The sequence below is a fragment of the Zingiber officinale genome, chromosome 3B (genome assembly GCF_018446385.1).
Source record: "Zingiber officinale cultivar Zhangliang chromosome 3B, Zo_v1.1, whole genome shotgun sequence".
Classification (NCBI taxonomy): domain Eukaryota; kingdom Viridiplantae; phylum Streptophyta; class Magnoliopsida; order Zingiberales; family Zingiberaceae; genus Zingiber; species Zingiber officinale.
This window is the reverse complement of record NC_055991.1, coordinates 49,451,722-49,470,572: the sequence shown is the minus strand read 5'-3', so window position 1 is coordinate 49,470,572 and position 18,851 is coordinate 49,451,722. Positions and strand designations below refer to the sequence as shown.

The 18,851-nt window shown below is 38.4% G+C and overlaps 2 protein-coding genes across 2 annotated transcripts; both read right to left on the bottom strand.

Annotated features, from left to right (window-relative positions):
* Nucleotides 1-3,653: 3,653 nt before the first annotated feature.
* On the bottom strand, nt 3,654-4,922 carry LOC122054876. Its single transcript, XM_042616300.1, has 3 exons — nt 4,561-4,922; nt 4,178-4,448; nt 3,654-4,106 (listed from the first exon to the last, which is right to left on the bottom strand). Exons 1-3 carry the CDS (start codon nt 4,920-4,922, stop codon nt 3,654-3,656), a joined length of 1,086 nt encoding a protein of 361 aa, XP_042472234.1.
* A 7,657-nt stretch (nt 4,923-12,579) lies between these two features.
* On the bottom strand, nt 12,580-15,018 carry LOC122054875 (phosphoenolpyruvate carboxykinase (ATP) 1-like). The gene is made up of 5 exons (XM_042616298.1): nt 14,465-15,018; nt 13,420-13,718; nt 13,070-13,243; nt 12,920-12,985; nt 12,580-12,833 (listed from the first exon to the last, which is right to left on the bottom strand). The coding sequence occupies exons 1-5, from the start codon at nt 15,016-15,018 to the stop codon at nt 12,580-12,582; spliced, it is 1,347 nt and encodes a 448-aa protein (XP_042472232.1).
* Nucleotides 15,019-18,851: the final 3,833 nt, after the last annotated feature.

The following is an 18,851-nucleotide window of genomic DNA, read 5'->3' as shown; positions in this document are numbered from 1 at the left end:
AAATGCTATTATAACAGGACCGATCTTGTTTCAGAAACATCCATTTAAGTAAAATCTTGTTCCGGATAACCTTTCATACAAAGTCTCTTTTGTACATAAATTTTCTATAAAAATATTATTTGTTTAATTTGTATAAATTAAATCCAATTATTTTTTTAAAAAATATATTTTATTTTTATTTTGTTAATTTCTACAAAATGCATGGACTGGTGGATAGAGCAAAAATTCAGTTAAATAAAAAAAATTGATCAAATAAAAAATTTAGTTTTTTTTTCAAAAAATTAGTTAATTGGATTCGATTTTGAAATTTCTTATTCAATTAAACCAAATAGACCGAATTTTAGAAACGAAACAAATTTTTAAATCCTAAATTTTAGACTGAACCGAATTTTTATTAAACCAAATCAAATTTAAAAAAAAAATTGATTTGTTAGGTTTAGTTTTATCGAAAATTTGTTTCAATTTATTCGATTTTTATCAAAAATCGATTCGGTTCGATTCGATTTATTAAAAAAAATTAGTTCGATTCGATTCAGTTTTATTCCCTTTTAATTGAATACTCCTCCCTAATAGCACCAAGGAAATTGTGTGAATAAATCTTTCATATATTTTATATTATTAATGAAAACGGAGCAAAAATAAAGCTATTTTAATAAAAAAAAGTATATTTATAAGCAATAAGGTTAATTTATCGAAATCATCATATACAGATAATTGTAAGCCATTAACATACGATTCCTACAATGGTCCCTCAACGATCATCACTTTTGTCTATCAATGGTCGAAACAGTGGACAGACTATCAATGGTCGAAACAGTGGATATTAATAGAAGCTACCATAATTAATGGCCAATAATCTATAATTAATGGATGAAATGATTGAACGGTCCCTAACTTCCTCAAGATCTCTTCTTAATAACAATTTCTAACAATTTCCATGTATATCCGTCAACTTAATACCTATAGTTACTCAAGTAAGTGAGTCATTTAGAGACTAATGAAACTCTAATTTTCACACTTTTTATTGTCCAATACATCCATGAAAAGAACTTGTCAGAAATAATTTCTAGTGTGCTTTGACATTTATTTTTGACTTTTTATTGTCCAATACATCCTTACCCAGCAATTGAGCCTTCTTGGCCACCCCTTCGGGAGTCAGCCCTATCATCAGGTTTTCATCAGTCAAATGGCTAAGGGAAGTCTGAGTAAGTTCGGGTTAGTGAAGAATCGATGTTTCAAGAAAGTATATGCTATGCCTATGCATTCAAGTTATTTAACAAAGGGTGAAAGCGTTCATATCGATTACATTAAAATTTCATTTCAATGTAATTAGTGCTAGGGGAAGATGTTTTGACTAGGTTAGGGGTGTCAATTTGGATGGGTCGGATCGGGTTGGGTCGGGTTGAGTTTTTTTTTAACCCAACCCGAACCCGACCCGAACCTGTGTTCAACCCAAAACACCTCAACCCGAACCCGAACCCGACCAACCCGATCAACCCGGACCCGACCCATATAATCCGAAAATCCGATTCAAACTTTTTTTTAGACTATTTTCCCTATAATTCTTCACTTTTATCTCAATACTCTATCATTATCATACAAACATTATATTAATATAAATAAAAACATCTAAATTTTTAAAATAAAATTTGATTGAACCCCAAAAAACTCATAAAACCCTATATTTAAGTCAATCCGGGTCAACCCGAACCCGACCCAATCCAATCTGAAAATTTTTTACTCTCCAACCCTCCAACTCGAACCCGATCCGAACCCGAAAATACTCAACCTGAACCTGATTTTTTTCGAATCGGCTCGGGTTGGATCGTTTGGTCGAATTCATTTTTGACACCCCTAAACTAGGGGCTCATTGGATGTTAATATATATGTTGATCTCATTGCTCTTTGCTAGTGCTACTTTTTAGCTTTTACAATCCCACCTGCTTTAACTCCTCCCCTTCATATTCGAGAAAAATCCTTCAAACGTCTTCTGAGGCATGACCATTCGGAATTTAATTAGTTCTACATTTGTAGAGCCATGAAGGAAGTGGTCGCCCCTTATATATTGTTTCATTGGTGCTTTGTATATGCGTAGAATCTACACATATATGTCGTGGCGCCGACTGTGTGGAATTCCCGCCTTCCCGGAGTGGATACTAGTTTATTCGTGCAGTAGTCGATGTCGAAGCAACATATGAAATGCATAATCTTGACGAAAAGGCAAGAAGCAAGGATGACGCAGAGGAAATCATTGTGGCGGAGGATGCAATGTTCCATTTTGAGGGAGGAGAGAAGGTTGCAGACATGGGCGGAGGGTAACGATTCTATGCAAGGAAAGACTTCTCAACGACGCAATCCAGAAGAAGCTACAATTTTCATGGCGATGAAAATCAACCGTCCCTCGATGGAGGCTTCAAGGTGAGTGATGCGGTGATAAGGAGGGACCCATCCCGTGGAAGGTCAATGTCATGGTGGAGGTCAAAGTCAAGACGGTCAACGCTCCTATATCACCGGCCGGTCGGACAGCTTACTAGCCTGATCGGAATAAGGAAGACCCGCTCCAACATCAACACGGCTCAGTAACACACCGAGCATTCAACACTCAGAAAAGTAAGGCGCAAGTATCTGCAAAGACACACCGAGCGGCTAGTTCAGACAGAAGATCGTACGGCGGAAGCTTCCATTGTCACTTCAGAGATATGCTTGGCTTGTTAAGGTATTGTGTCATGGACACTTTACTGATACGTCCTTTCATGGAAAGCTTTGAGAAGCTTGCACATCTTGTGAAGCATGTGCGCGCGCTGTGGAAGCCCTATATAAAGAAGTCCAAACTTCATCGGAGGTATGCGCACATTACTGTTGCTACTGTTCCTTTACTTCTTTGTTCCGTTGTTTCCATATCGCCAGTGATTGTCTTGAGCGTCTGAGGGTCAACGTCAGAGAACCCTTCCCTGGCTCAGCACTAACGTGGTTGTAATTGCAGGTCCGCTCCTCCTGGAGTCTACGCACGGTCAACGAGAGCACTCATCCCCAGCTTCCGTTGACTTGATTTTCGGATAGAATCAGTGAGACCTTGGATTTCTGGATCGAAATATCTCTACCCCTCGTTGAATAATTCTTCTAACTAAATCGATAAATAATAATATAGAAAAAATATATTATTAAAATTTTCTGAAAAAGTAATTAAAAATAAATAAATTATATGGGGATGATTAGTCTTTGTTGATTGACCTAACGTAATTTTTAAAAATTAATTCTAAAATTTAAATCATTATTTTTATTTATGCACTTTTTTACATAGGTTATAATTTCAATTAGTAAAAATCTAACGGTTATTGTTTTTTAGCAATTATAAACTTGATTAAATACTAATTAAAAAATAATGTAATTGATAATATATTTATAAATTTGTTAAACTAAGTAAGAGAGTTAATATATGAATTTTAGAGACATTAGATTTGGATTTATAAGTATATTGTTGAATGTAGTGAAATCTAACAAATGATGTGTTAGAGTGGTGTTGGAAACTAAGTAAATTTATTTTTGGGTGTGCAGATCAAACCATGTTGTGCAAATCAAACTAAACCTCCACTTTGATAGCTACTAGATCAATAGGCATTCATATCAGGGCGAAAACATTCATATCGATTATACTAAAATTTCATTTCAATGCAATTAGTGATACTCGAGGATACTTGGACTAGGGGCTCATTGGATGCTAATATATCAGTGAACTGCTCTCTGCTGGTGCGACTTCTCAGCTTTTGCAATCCCACTTGCTTTAATTCCTCCATCTTCTCCGGATTCGAGAGAAACCCTTCAAACGTCTTCTCAGGCATTCTCATTTGTAATTTAATTAGCTCTAGGTCGGTACAGCCATGAAGCAAGTGATCGACCCTTGTTGTTTCATTGGTGCTCTGTATATGGGTAGAATCTTCCTGTATATCAAACTCAGAATTGTAGTCATTGTACACCTGGAGCAGCAGCTGGGTTAATATCATTGATGATGATTGATCTTTCAGATTGAAGTCAAAGTTGAAGATCAGGACGTCCTCTTTGATTTTCGGATAAATAAATCTATCAAATTCGTTTTCTGCTGTTAATATCTGTCAACCAAAGCAAATTATGTTAGAGTATGCATAAAAAATGAAGGTCAGCTTCATCGATCTTCTCTCACGTTTGTGATTGTGCTAGAATTCAGCTTCAGCATGAGACAAACGTCTGTCGTTCGAAAAGCAGCTGTTCGAAAAGGAGGAGTTCCGAGAAGCTTCATCAATGCATTTGGAGGATCTGCAAGTGGATTGAGGCTAAGAAGTAAGATGAGAGTCTTGTATAAGTTGTGGATCCTTAGTTTGCTCATGTATAAGTTGTGGCAACACAAGAAATGCAGAGTCTCGAGGAAAGGGCAGGAGGCGAGCAAGGCGAACAGGAAATCATGGTCGAGAAGGCTGCAATATTCCATTTTGAGGAAGGTGAGAAGGGTGCAGGCAATTTTGCGGACGGTGGCGGACCGTGATTCTGTGCAAGGAGAGACTCCTCAGCGACCTGATGCCCAAGAACCTGCAATTTCTCCTGAAGTTGGTATTAGTCCAATGCTCGTTGGAGCATTCGAGGGTGAGATCTTGGACGCCCGACTCGACGAGATCCTTGACGAGCAGCCGCTCGGGGCGTTTGGATAAATATGTGATGTCGGAGAAGCGGATGTGGCATTGGCGGATCAGGGCGCGGGGGAAGGTGTGCTGTTGGGGGGTGACATCGCCGACGACGTAAAGGCTGAAGGTGTCGAGTCGGGGTATAAGGGAGGGGAGGCGGCGGCGGAAGTCGGAGCAGAGGGCCGAGAGGGCGACGCACTGCTTGATGGGGAGGAAGGAGAGGACGCAGAAGAGGAGGTCTTCGGGGAGGGAAGTGAGGTGGTCCGCCATCAAGAGGCGAGCAAAGGCGTTGGGATCGAAGTATCGCCGTCGGCCCTTTACTATTTATTTGTCGAGGAAATCACGAGGATAGGTTATATAATTCTCATAATTAAATGTTAAATAATAATATAGAAAAACAAATAAGGTATGAAAAATTTCTAAAATAGTAATTTCTTAAATTGAGATCATTATTTTATTTATTTACTTTTTTACATCTGTTATAATATCAATTAGCAAATATAGGAAAAAACCAAATTGTTATTTGCTTTTTTTTTATAGCAATTATAAACTTAATTAAATACGAATTTAAAATTAATATAATTGATAATATATTTATAAATTTGATAAACTAATTAAGAGAATTAATATATGAATTTGAGAGAAATTAGATTTGGATTTATAAATATATGATTGGGTAGAAATCTAAAACTTCATCTAAAGTTGTCGGAATATTGAAACACATATATTATATTTGAATAATATAATGATTTGATCAAGAGGTGGAAATTTCAGTCAAGTTTATGATATTGTGCAAGTGGAGTAAAGGGGCATTCTTCGAATGGTTTTGAATAGTCGGGTGACAAATTGACTAAATTCTAATTAAGATGTTGGACTCCTGAATTTAGTTGTATATATCTTCTCTAATAGAGAATTCTGTATTGTAGAAAGATTTCTAATTTCTAATTTGTTTGGATGTTTCATCAGTAATTGTTTTATAGTTGGTTCAATTGGAAATCAAAGTGGGATACATATTATAATGCAAAAATATATAGTTGGTTTGTCAGAGTTTCTATAATTGATTTCTCTAACTTTTGTAATGCAGAAATTTGAAACTGTTGGGATCTGAAATCCTAAATTTGAGTATGGAACTCATTACTGAATGGCTGAAATCCTTTAGGCAATTTTACACCTATGATGCTCTAGTTGAACTTGAATTTTGAAAGACTTGTTTTGCATTTTCATTTCTTGTTTTATAGTCTCGGAAAGATCTTCATTGTCTTTGATCAATAGTTATATTGAATATGAATATAATAAATTATATTATTATCCATAAAATTTATTGATTTGAGATGATTTATAGTCAGTTATTGATGAGGAAATCTATCATGTCCCGGGAGAGTCCCTGCAAGAAGAAATTTCGACAGAATCTCTCCTGTACTGATGATAATATGGAACCTCACTACATAGCCCTTAGGGTCTCATAATCCTCGGCCAACACGGTCGGAATATATACAATAAAATATGACAAACAATCCACGCAGTTTATAATAATACAGCCTCCGGCTGACACAACCACGTAGTTTAATAAACCTACTCCACTGCTCGAGGAAAACACAACCCACAACGGAAAATCATAGCAGCAGAAAACAAGGGTAATGGACCAAAATCTCGATATAGAAATCCACGAGAACAAGATCTACACATCACACGTATGTAGATCACAAAACAATGACACAAAGTTTGAAAGTAGAAAACTATATCTACACGAGGTGGGGGACTAGTGACTAGAACCTCCTGACAGTCTCAACCTGAAATAGAAATAAAGCAATGGGGTGAGTTCAAACAACTCAGCGGATATCAAACTGACATGCATTGTAAGATATATCTAATAGTAATAATCATGGAGTACAGTCTCCTGATCAATAACAGGAAATGCGAAAACTAAAAAGTAAAGAAGAACTGTACTCATCATGGCCTCCTATCCTGACATAAGGGTCGTCAGACCAGATACCTCATGTCTCATGTATGCATGTTAATCATATGTAACCCAAACAAATGCAGCAATCATAAGTAATAATGTAATCCATGCATATGATGCAAATGACATGGTCACCCCTGACGTCAGTCAACCATCTCACACACAATGGTGAGACCGAGTGGGTAGGGGTGTAAATGAGTCAAGCCGCTCGTGAGCTATTCGAAGCTCGATTCGATAAAAGCTCGTTTGAGTTCGTTTAATTAGTCTCGTTAAGATAAATAAACCAAGCTCAAGCTTCACAATATTCAGCTCGTTAGCTCGTGAACATGTTCGTTAAGCTCATGAATTAATTTTTAAATAAAAAATAATAGTTTTGATATTGAATTTATAGATTTTACACTCTACTTATGAAAAACATAGACAAATATATTAAATTTATTTATTAAAATAAAATTATAAATTTTAACAAAAATATTATAATTTTTTTAAAATATATAATTTAGTTTTTAATGAATATTTAAATTTATAATTTATATTTATTAAGCTCGTTTAGGTTCGATAAAAGCTCGAATAAACTCGTGAGCCATGAATATATTAGTTAAATAAATCTCGAGCTCGGCTCGATTATAAACGAGCCAAACTCAAACATCCAAGAGTTTGGCTCGGCTCAGCTCGGCTCGATTACACCCTTATGAGTGGGTAGAGCTATGACAACTGTGCACTCTTCTATCACTACTCCTGAGTGCCGAGTGGACAGGATACTATCGGAGTACGCGTATCCTCTTACCCCAAATCATAAGTGGAGGAGCTCAATGTTATCATCTCTCTAAGTCAGTTCAGAGGAGGGATCCCTATCCTGCTACCACGCTGCAATCACACTACCCATAATCGGACCAGTGGAGATTACTAACCCATGAGTGATTGTGTGTGCAGATCCATATAACTGGCGATGTGCTCAATAATAATGGAGCCGACAATCGCTCAACATGCAATCATGCAAGATGGTGCATGTCACTAAGCATGTAAATCCTAACCATATCCACCTCCATAAAGTATGCACCAAAAAGTAAATGGATCAAATAAAATGATCTAGGTACACCTGACGGGTATGACAAATAACTAGTCCTGTACACAATAAGGTATGGTATGCCACTACCTCTATGAACATAATACACATGGCAATAATCAAGAGGGTATAAGCATGGATGTATAGCAAATAACAAATAAGGCATGCTACAGGTATCAAGTACTGACATACCAAACAGAAACAAACATACCTATTACTGCAAGTTATAACCTACTAAGCATATCATATGACAATATCAAAAGATAAATCAAAGTACCCGCCTAAAAAAAAAAGGTCGTAACAAGCAATCTCCACGTCGAGATATGCCTCCTACTAGTATCCTGCAACACAGAACATATAGTACTATTAAGTTCTATCATAAGCCAAGTCGTTAATCCTAATCCTAAATAATTCCATACACCAAAAGATTAGGGTTAACAACAAGTTCATCACCTAAAACTCAAGTTAATCGAGTTTCAACCCTAATAAATCCACAATTTACCTAAATTTAATTATCCTTTTGTCAACTCATGACCAAAGAGCTTGCTGCTGGAAATTGTGGCTAAAGCTATGGACCATCCTCCAACAGTGATGCCCAGATCCACAGTTGAGCTGCTGATCTCAAACACCAACACCAAAAATCAGCAGCAGGTATAAACAATAACCTCACTTCAAGCTAGAATTAGTCGTTTACCTCACGTGTAGCCGTAAGAAGGCCCTGGGTGAGGCACTACTCAGTCGATGCTCATCTGGTCGGAAAGGAGAAGAAGGTTGGTCGATCAAAGCTCTCATGTTAAGGCTGCGACAGATCTACTTCGGCTATGACAAAGGAAGGAGAAGATCGTAGATGGTGGATCGTCGGCTAGGGCTCTGCTCAGTGAGGCTGTGGGCAGCCAACACGTCATCCGACTCCTGGTCAGGGTCGTCGTTCTAGGGGAAGACAGAGACCCGTCGGGGAGATCAAGGCAAAGGCGGTAAGTGTCGGCAACGGGTGCATCCGTGCGCAGAAGGCCGAGGAAGAAAGGGAAATCGGCGGATCGAGAGGGGAAGACCCGACACTAGACAATGATCGGCCGAGGAGGCGACGGTGGAGGAACTGGGAAGCTTACCCGTCGGTGGTGCCGGCGCAATTGGGATCTCTGCAGCGAGGAGGCGACGGGAAGAGGAGGGGAAGGTGACGTGGGGAGAAAAGCGAGGGCTTGAGGCTTCCTTGGCCGAGGGGTTATGTGTTAGTATTAGCCCTAGTTCCAATTATGAGATGATTGTAAAGGACACATTATTGTATCACATATCATTATTAATAAAAGGCAAAGTTGTTTATTATATTTATTTCAATTCAGTGCCAATTGAATAAGTATAATAATGTCTTTGGATAGTAGGTTCTTATCTACAATATATCAATTGGTTGAATTGATAGTGAGATATTGTAGAGAACACTACTCTTAACTATTCCTAGTCGAGCATTAATATACAATGACAATATTTATGCGTTGAGACTAGTATGTAGGTCAACGGATGACTTGATCTCACAAGTCATGGATATGAGATATCAGGTTGACACATGGGTATATATTAGAGAATATATACTGAATGACCCGCCATGAGAATGTTTCATGGATCGTTATATGAGTGTCATAAACATTCTCATGTGACTATTGGAATGAATTGTCCTTGGACCTAAGTCACTACGGTTCCCTACATAAGGAGTTGTGTACTTTGGTATCGGCAAACGTTACCTGTAACAAGGTGGACAATAAAGTCGATCACTGGGTATGCAATGAATTATGTGGAGGGATGTGAGTGATGTAGATGGGATGTTTCCCTTCCATATGACGGAAGCGATATTTGTGGGCCCCTTGATTAGTAGGACACAAGAAAAGCATGGTCATGCTCAAATGAGTCAATATGAGATATTGAGCTTATTTGATTGAGTGTATCTACTTAGAGATCAAAAAACACAAAGGTTGATAAAAGGATGACACGGTTTATGCCTCATTGATCAACCTAGATATCAAGGATAGAGGGACAAAGTCATACAAGATAATAGTCACGGACAGGTTAGTTCGGATCTTGACCTTCTCGTCACTTAGGTAGCAATGATGCCTTGCTAGATGTCAGTCATTGCTTATGTATCTAAATGTTGATTTAGGTACATTGCCAACATTACGAGAACCTATTGGGGTCACACACAAAGAACAAGTAGATTTGGAGATAGATTCATATGATGAATCATTGGATTAAGTCTAATCCGAATTGGACATATTGAGTTGGACTCAATTGGATTTAATTGTTAGATTAAGTCCAATTCAAACTAGACTCAAGGAGTCAATTCAAATTAATGAAATAGTGATTCATTGAATTTGAATTGCATGAGATCAATTGAGTAAAAACTCGATTGAATTAGACTTGAGTTAGACTCGAGTGAATTAGACTTGAGTTAGACTCAAGTGAGGAGACTTGAGTTAGACGCAAGTGAAGATTAATGGAAATAATCATTGAATTTCGAAATTCAATGATTATTTATCCCATTCAATTTTTGAAATTGAAATGAAGAGTTACACTCATTCAAAATGACGAGTTACAAGTTTGGTCCTTAATGGAGTGTAAATGCTCATTAAGGCCATTAATGCTAATTAAGTGGTTCATTGGATGAAAATACTTAAGCTTTTTGCTCTTCATTTTGGACTTAATCTTCATTTTTCTTGCTCTTCTTCTCCTTGGCCGAAAATCCACCTTCAAGGTTGCTAGCACAACCTTTCTCCTTTTGTGAGTTTGTAAGACAACACTACAACAAAAACTACAAACGACAATGGTTATTATCCGTTGTCGTAGGGTCAAAAAACCGTTGTAACCGAGGGTGTTGTAGAATGTATTGCCCTACGACAACGGTTTTGAATCCGTTGTCTTTGTAGACATTTGACAACGGGTTTTTATCCGTTGTTGTTTATATGCCCAAAATTTGGCTACGAAGGATACGACAACGTTTTAAAATCGTTGTGGTAGATAATTTCAACAACAGAAATAAAGCGTTGTTGTAGACATTTTTTACAACAGATATAAACTGTTGTGGTAGATAATATTTGACACGTTTTGTTTTTTTTACAACAGTTTTAATATATTTTACAACGGATAAAACCGTTGTATTTTATCACTTTTTACAAAAAAAATTTCGTTGTAGTTTACCTAGTTTTTACAACATTTTTAACTGTTGTCTTTAATGTTCATTAATACCAAACAACCAATCTTATTTTACTATAAGCAAACCACCAATACAAAACTAAATATTTACTACATTAAATCCAAAATAAACATTCATATATAATTCATCTTGTAGCCACATATACAAAAATATACAAAATGAGTTGTTACTCATCAAAATACACATGTTTTCCATTACTCTCCATATATATTAAATCACATGTTTTCCATTTGCTGTTCTCCACATAAGGCCATACTTACTCTCCTCAAATACAGGCGATATTTCTATTCATGTACAAAAAGGACACGATTTAGAGAAGCAGCATAGAGAGAAAATGATAAAAACATCAAGCAAATAATAAAATAAACTAGAAAGTGCAGTAATCATCAGATTATTTCATCTCTGAAAAACTTATCTGTATAAAAAAGCTGAACTCAAGAAAAAATTGCCACAGAACTATAACTTCAGAATCTATTCTTGCATGCACAGGCCCCTTTTAATTCACTCTGAATTGTCTACCTATATTTGTTTGGTATAGAAGAAGAACTCTGAATTATTTGATGCAATGGAAAAGAGTATACTACAGCTTTAAGATGATGCTTAATTAAGCAAAGTATTGATGGAGTTAACAACAGATGTAGCATGAGTTTGCATCTTATGAATACCAAATTCATACGACAAAAGAGTTGTCTAATGATTCAGAGTTCCTCCTCTCAAAAGCTCGGTTCAAGAGCATCCAATTACTATTAGATTGTAAAAACAAGGCAGAAGGACGTCACTTGGTGACATACAATTGAGATGACCAATTTTTGTTTTAATTTAAGTAATATATTCCTTAATTCTAGTTATGTAGCAAATAAATCAAGAATATGTGACTAGTTAGCTTTCTTGGATTCAAGAAACTATGGTGGTCTTCTAGGAAAAGTCTAAGCTGATTGGCTTTAATTAACCTTGAAAATTAAGATAACTTTTAGATTTCAACGAGTAAGTCAATCATTTACTTAATCGACTCCATTTCTTCCTACAATTTGCAACACCTAACGATAAGAAGAGTTGCTATTCATGGTAATGGTAACAATAAGAGAGTTTAAAAGCAACTGGATAAAGTTCAAAACGATGCGCAGAGATACCTGCAAGTGACTTGCAACATTTTCCCTAGTAAGTCCGACCACACTCATCAACTCAAGGATTTTCTTTGGCACAGCTTCTGCAGGGAGAGAAAGCATACGCAATGAGACAAATAAGTAAATGGAGATTCCAGTGGTAGTATCACATGATATCACTTGTTATCATTAAATCACATGTTTTCCATCCCCACATAAGGGTCGATAACAGTCAAAATCCAATGACAACTATGCACAAAACAGAGTCAATGCATAAATTCAACAGAATTGTTGAAATAAATCTATTAAAAATGAAATTATAATATTTATTTACCCAACATTGTGAGGTGCCAAAACTAGCTGATTTTTTGTTGCACCACACAGCCTATCAGTCAAAATACTTGCCTAGCTATTCAAGTATTCAGTCTTTTCATTTTTGTCAAGTTTGGATACATATGACATTACTGGCAGGGTTTGTGGATCCACAAATCTGAACTTATCCCTAATGAATAGATTAGGGATAAGTTAACTAATAGAATACTAATAAGTTAATTAGTAAAACGTAAGAACAGTGTAATAAATATTAATAAGTAAGAGAATTACTCAATATAAGGATCAACGTCAACATCATTTTCCAAGACATAACGATGTGCTTGATGCAATGGACTGTGCACCAGAGCAGTGTAACCGCTGATGAAGTGATACATTGTTTGCGGTAAAGTAAGTTTGCTAACTAGTGGAAGCACGCCAAAAGCATCACATGCCAAGAGGATGCCATTCTTAGGATGCAGACCAACACACGGTATCTTCGCATTAGGAATATACTCAATTGGATATGAAGCTCGAGTGTTCTCTGCAACATCAACAATTCCATTGAACCAGATTCCCTTTCACACAATACCAATTCACTCAAGAAGTTTGTTTCATCTTGTTAATCACCTGTAATAGAGTTATCAGAGTAGTCTACTTCCCTAGTGTGTTCATCGAAAACGATGTTTTCTAACACTGCAAGAAATTTGCAAACATTAGGACAAAAAAATATGAATGGTTCCAGTTCAAAGTGCATGTCGAGTTTGATAGGGCACTTGCCGGTTCCAAATTTGATGGCATTCCAAATGTCAGGTTCCTTCTCTTTTGTTAGGCCAATACATTTTGCATAGCAACCTCCTTCAATGTTTGAAATATCATTTTCACTCCAGCAATGCTCATCATCGCCAATAAGAAGCCTGTTGTGGTCCGTAGACAGAGTAGTTTTCCCTGTGCCTAAAACAACAAAGCAAAAGTCATAAGAACAAAGAAGTCATATGGCGAAAACACTGCAGTGTAACATAATTCTACACATTTACACATGGAATGCTTCTAGTTAAGATGCAAAGGGCAGTATAGTAACCATGCAATGGGCAGGTGATGCGCCAGAATCTCGTCCGACCAACACTTACCTGATAGTCCAAAGAAGAGGGCAACATCACCATCTTTGCCCATATTGTTGCTAGAGTGCAGGGAGAGAATGTTTCTTTTAGGCATTAGATAGTGCATCACACCGAACAAACCCTTCTTCATCTCCCCGGCATACTGTGTGCCAAGGATGACCATTTCTTTCCTATCAAGATTAAGATCAATGCTGGTGGAGGTAGTCATGTAGTGTGTGTATCGATTACATGGAAACTGGCCAACATTGTAAATTGTGAAGTCCGGAGTACTGAAATCCTCCAGTTCTTCTGGCGTAGTACGGATGCACCTGCGATCCTTCCAATTATTTCATGCAAAAGAGAGTTTTTCTTCTTCTAGTTTACATGTTTTGGATATCTGAATCCTCTAGATATGCAGAATTATGCCAAGTGCAGAAGTTTATCTACGAATTGTATTTACATATGAAATTTAACAGTCATTTGGGTTCATAGAAGCCAATACTCTTGCATGGATGATTAGATATTTCAACTTATTTGGGTATCTTTTTTCCCTAGACCAGAAAATTAAGGAAACTTTATTTACATCTAAAATTCTAGCGTTTCCAACCTACTTGATTATAAATTGTTAATGAAGCCTAAATAACTAAATAAAAGCATTTTGAAAAGCAAAAAAAAAAAAGAACTCTTCACAAACAGTAGACTTATACAAGCATTTGATACAATCAGAGAATTTATAGTGTAAAACAATTGTAATAAACAAAAGAGTATAAAGTCGGAATTCAACATATCTAAATTAAATACCTAAAATAGAATGATCTTACCAGGTAAATATTTCTCTAGAAGCTTCCACTCAAGCTGAATCCTTTTTGCCCAATTTTTTGAAGGCTATCAATAAAAAGAGATTAGGAAATTATCATCATTCGTTGCCACATCCCTGCCCTACTGCCAAGCTATACTTCTATATCAATCTCATCTCCATTATTTATGCAATCGATCATATAACACCGACCGTGGTGGGTAGATTCAGATAACCATATCAATGGAAATTATCATCCCTAAGAGTGACGGCACTTACCTTAATTTCCCGACAAGACGGAACACCATATCGAGATGCTCTGGGATGCTGAAATAGTGATCCGAGTGTTCTTTAACAGTATCAAATTTCTTAAATGATTTATACTTCACATCGATCTCATCTTCAACAATGATCTTCTTGTTCTTTTTTGGCTCTTCGGCAGCAGGAGGATTCTTCAACCGAGGTTCAGGTGCTTCAAGGATTCTTGTTCTCAAGAATTGTTTCCTTTTAGGTTTAGAAAAATTGATCCGGCGGTGGCCCACCAGTATCCGGCAAGGAATCTGGATGTTTCCCCCTTTTTTTATTATTGAGAAAGAGATACTTGTTTGGAGATTAAATATTGACCTGATGGATTGGAGTTGGAGCTTCTGGCGCTCCTCCTCTGAGATGGTGGCGAAGGTAGCGTTGCCCTGCTGCGCGCTGTCCTTGATGGGGGTGGTTGGCGCCGACCTCTTCTTCTGCAGGGAGTGCAGTTCGTCGATGGTCTTCGCCTTCACCGGCGGAGCGCTGTCGTCGTGGCAGATCCCGTTCTCCGGTTTCTCCCTCCCGTGCATGCCGCCGCTCACCAGGAAATGAGAAGGAGCACAATGTCGTATGAGGAGAGGGAAAGATAAATGGCTTAGGTTTGGGAACGCGAAAACACGGCGCCGAAAAGAAAATAGCGAGGGAAAGGAAAACAACGAAGGGGGGAAATGACCAAATTCAATTACAACGATATTTTCAAAACTGTTGTCATAGCCGCTAAATACGCGGATAAAGACAACGGTTTATAAAACCGTTGTAAAAAGTGTTGTCGTTTTAAAACAAAGTCGCTCAATGACAACAGTTTTGCTAAAATCGTTGTCTTTTATATTTAATGGGGAGTTCAAAGACAACGGTTTTGGCAAAAACCGTTGTCTTTGAGCAAATACACAACGCTTTCTCTTAAAACCGTTGTCGTAGGGGTGTTGTCGTTTGCAGTTTTTGTTGTAGTGTAAACGAACACTTGTTCGTGTGGATACCGTAGAGGCGCGAAGGCGAGATCGTGCTATGATCCGAGCTGTCGTCGGGAGTCCGTGAGCACGCTACAAAGGTATAATATCTCATGCTATGTTAGATCTAACTTAGTATAAAGTTTTCTTTGTTTCCCTTCGCATGGATCCTCTGGGGTAATAGGTTTTTCCGCTGCGCGTTTGCGTGTTTAGCAACCGATTACCTTACATTATGTATGCGAGGGAGGAGAGGCGTCGCGAGGCGACGCGAGGGCGGCATCGGTTGAGGAAGATGAAGAGAAGAAGGTGTCGGGAGGCTTAGGGCACGGGTAAGAAACAAAGGAAAAGAAAAGAAATAATTAGAAAAAAATCAAACATTTCCTCATTCAAATAGGGTAGCTTAAACAGGCTTTCTCCTAGCCCAATAATTTACCCCCCTATACATACATCATACGAGCTCCGATTAAATCTAGAAAAATTCCTAAAAATTCCAATAATATTATTTCTCAAATAACCTTATTATTTAATTAGTATTTAGGTACCATATTTTACATTCTTCCCCACTAATAAAAATTTGATCCCCTAATTTTTTGTTAATTACCATCAGCAAGTACTAAAAATAGACAAACAGTATAAATGTTGAACGAAAAACTAACTCATAAATCTCAAGAGAAAAGATGGGGGTATCAAGCTTGGATCGTACCCTAGAGCTCCTAGGTAGCCTTCTCGTCAGAATGATACTACCATCTGACTTTAACCAGTCAGATAGTCTTGTTCCGCAGCTGACGCTTTTTGTGGTCCACAATTCGTATCGGAACCTCCTTGTAGGTAACGTCAGGCTGAATGGGAACTGATATGTCTGATAGAACGTGTGCTAGGTCAGACACATATCTCCTCAGCATGGACACATGGAATACATCATGTATGCTCACCAAAGTCGGTGGTAACGCTCCAGACAATAACCTACCGCTCCAATCCTCTCCAAGATCTGGAAAGACCTAATGTATTGTGGAGCTAGCTTACCTCGGAGGCCAAATCTCTTCACCCCTTTCATGGGTGAGACTCTCAGAAATACATGGTCACCAGTAGAGAACTCCAAGGGTCTACGTCTCCGATCAGCATAACTGTTTTGATGGTCCTGCGCCTTGGGCATCCTCCATCTAATAGTACGGACCAACTCTGCCTCCTACTAAGTTCTCTGAGGTCCTAGCAGTTGGGCCTCCCCAACCTCCTCCCAGAGGGTGGGTGTCGGACAAGGCCTACCATACAACGCTTCAAACGGTACCATCTGAATAGCCGAATGATAGCTGTTGTTGTAGGCAAACTCTTACTAATGGCAAGTGGTCCTCCCAGCTGCCTCCAAAATCCATAATGCAAGACCTCAGCAAATTATCTAAAGTCTGGATGGTCCACTTTGACTGTCCATCTGTCTGCGGATGGAATGTTGTACTAAATCAGAGCTGTGTGCCCAATGCCTGCTGCAGACTCTGCCAGAATCAGGATGTGAACTGTGGGTCTCTATCTGATATAATGCTCAAAGGGACACCATGCAATCTGATTATCCCACGACAATAGAACTCTACCAATCGATCTAGAGAATCGGTCTTCCGGATCGCTAAGAAGTGTACAGATTTGGTTAATCGGTCAACGATCACCTAAATCGCGTCATGGCCTCGTCATGTCCTAGGCAATCCCACCATAAAATCCATAATGATGTACTCCCATTTCCATTCTAGAATCGGAATCATCTGAAGTACTCTGGCAGGTCTCTGGTGCTCAGCCTTCACCTACTAATAGACTAGACACCTAGCTACAAGTTCTACGATGTCTTTCTTCATGTCGTTCCACTAATAGGAACGCCTCAAATCTCGATACATGCGAGTTCCTCCTGGGTGGATCGTAAATCGAGAGCGATGTGCCTCCTGAAGTAGTTCCTCCAAGATTGAGTGAGATTGAGGTACGTATAACCTGTCTCAGAAATAAATAATGCCCTTCTCATCTCGGGTGAATTCGGTCTGCTGCCCGGAAGCTATCTGGCTGCCAATGGACTGTAAGCGCTGATCACCGACTTGGGCCTCCCGGATCCTAGTCCTGATCGACGACTGAGCAACCATGATAACCAGAATACCCTACTCTGTCTGTCTCTTCTCCTCAATGCCCAACTCAGAGAAACCCTGAATCAAGCCCGTGACCAAAACTTGGTGGCACGCTAAAGTCCCTCTGGACTTCCGGCTAAGTGCATCGGCAATCACATTAGCTCTCCCCGGGTGGTAGCTAATGGTACAATCATAATCCTTCAGGAACTCCATCCATCTCCTCTGTCGGAGATTGAGTTCTTTTTGAGTAAAAAGATATTTGAGATTCTTATGATCAGTAAGAATCTCAAATGTAATGTCATACAGATGATGTCGCCAAATCTTCAAAACACAGATAATGGCGGCCAACTCCAAATCATATACTGGGTAGTTCTTCTCATGCTCCTTCAACTAATGAGAAGCATAAGAGACTACCCTACCATGCTGCATCAAAACAGCACCCAAACCCTGTAGAGAAGCGTCGGTGTAGAGTATGAATCCATCCTCTCAAGAGGGCAAAACCAAAACAAGTGTCGACACTAATCTCCGCTTCAGCTCCTGGAAGTTGGTCTTGCAGGCTTCTGACCACGTGAACTTTATGCCTTTCCTGGTCAGGCGTGTCAGCAGCATAGCAATGCAAGAGAAACCCTCAATGAACTGTCTATAATATTCAGCCAATCCCAATAAACTGCAGATCTCCTGAACTGATTTCGGCTACTCCCAGCTGGTGATAGCCTCGATCTTCTGAGGGTCTACGGAAATACCTAGGCTAGACACCACGTGTCCCAGAAAACCGACTGAGGATAGTCAAAAAGCACACTTGCTGAACTTCACATATAATCAATGTCGTCGAAGAGTCCAAGACTATGCGAAGATGCTATGCATGTTCCTCCTCGGAACACGAGTAGATCAAAATATCGTCAATGAAGATGATAACAAACTGATCTAAATACTCCAGAAAAATACGGTTCATCAAATCCATAAATATCATTGGAGTATTGGTAAGCCCAAATGACATTACCAAAAATTCATAATGTCCATATCTAGTGCGAAATGTTGTCTTCTGAACATCAAAATCTTTGATAACCTGGAAGATCCTTTCACTAAGGCCCTTAAGGGAAGAGCTTTTGATAGGCATGTTGAGGGGTTGGGAATCAGATGTATGGCAGGGTTTATGACAGCATAGTCTTTTAGTATAAGTGGGAGATTGCTAGAGTGTATATTAAAAGCCAAATTTTTTGTAAACATTAATAAAGAATCACATTGGTCAAATGTCTACATTTATATGCTAAGTGTAGTTGTTCAATTAATTTATATTGTAGATAACATGGTGTGTAGTGT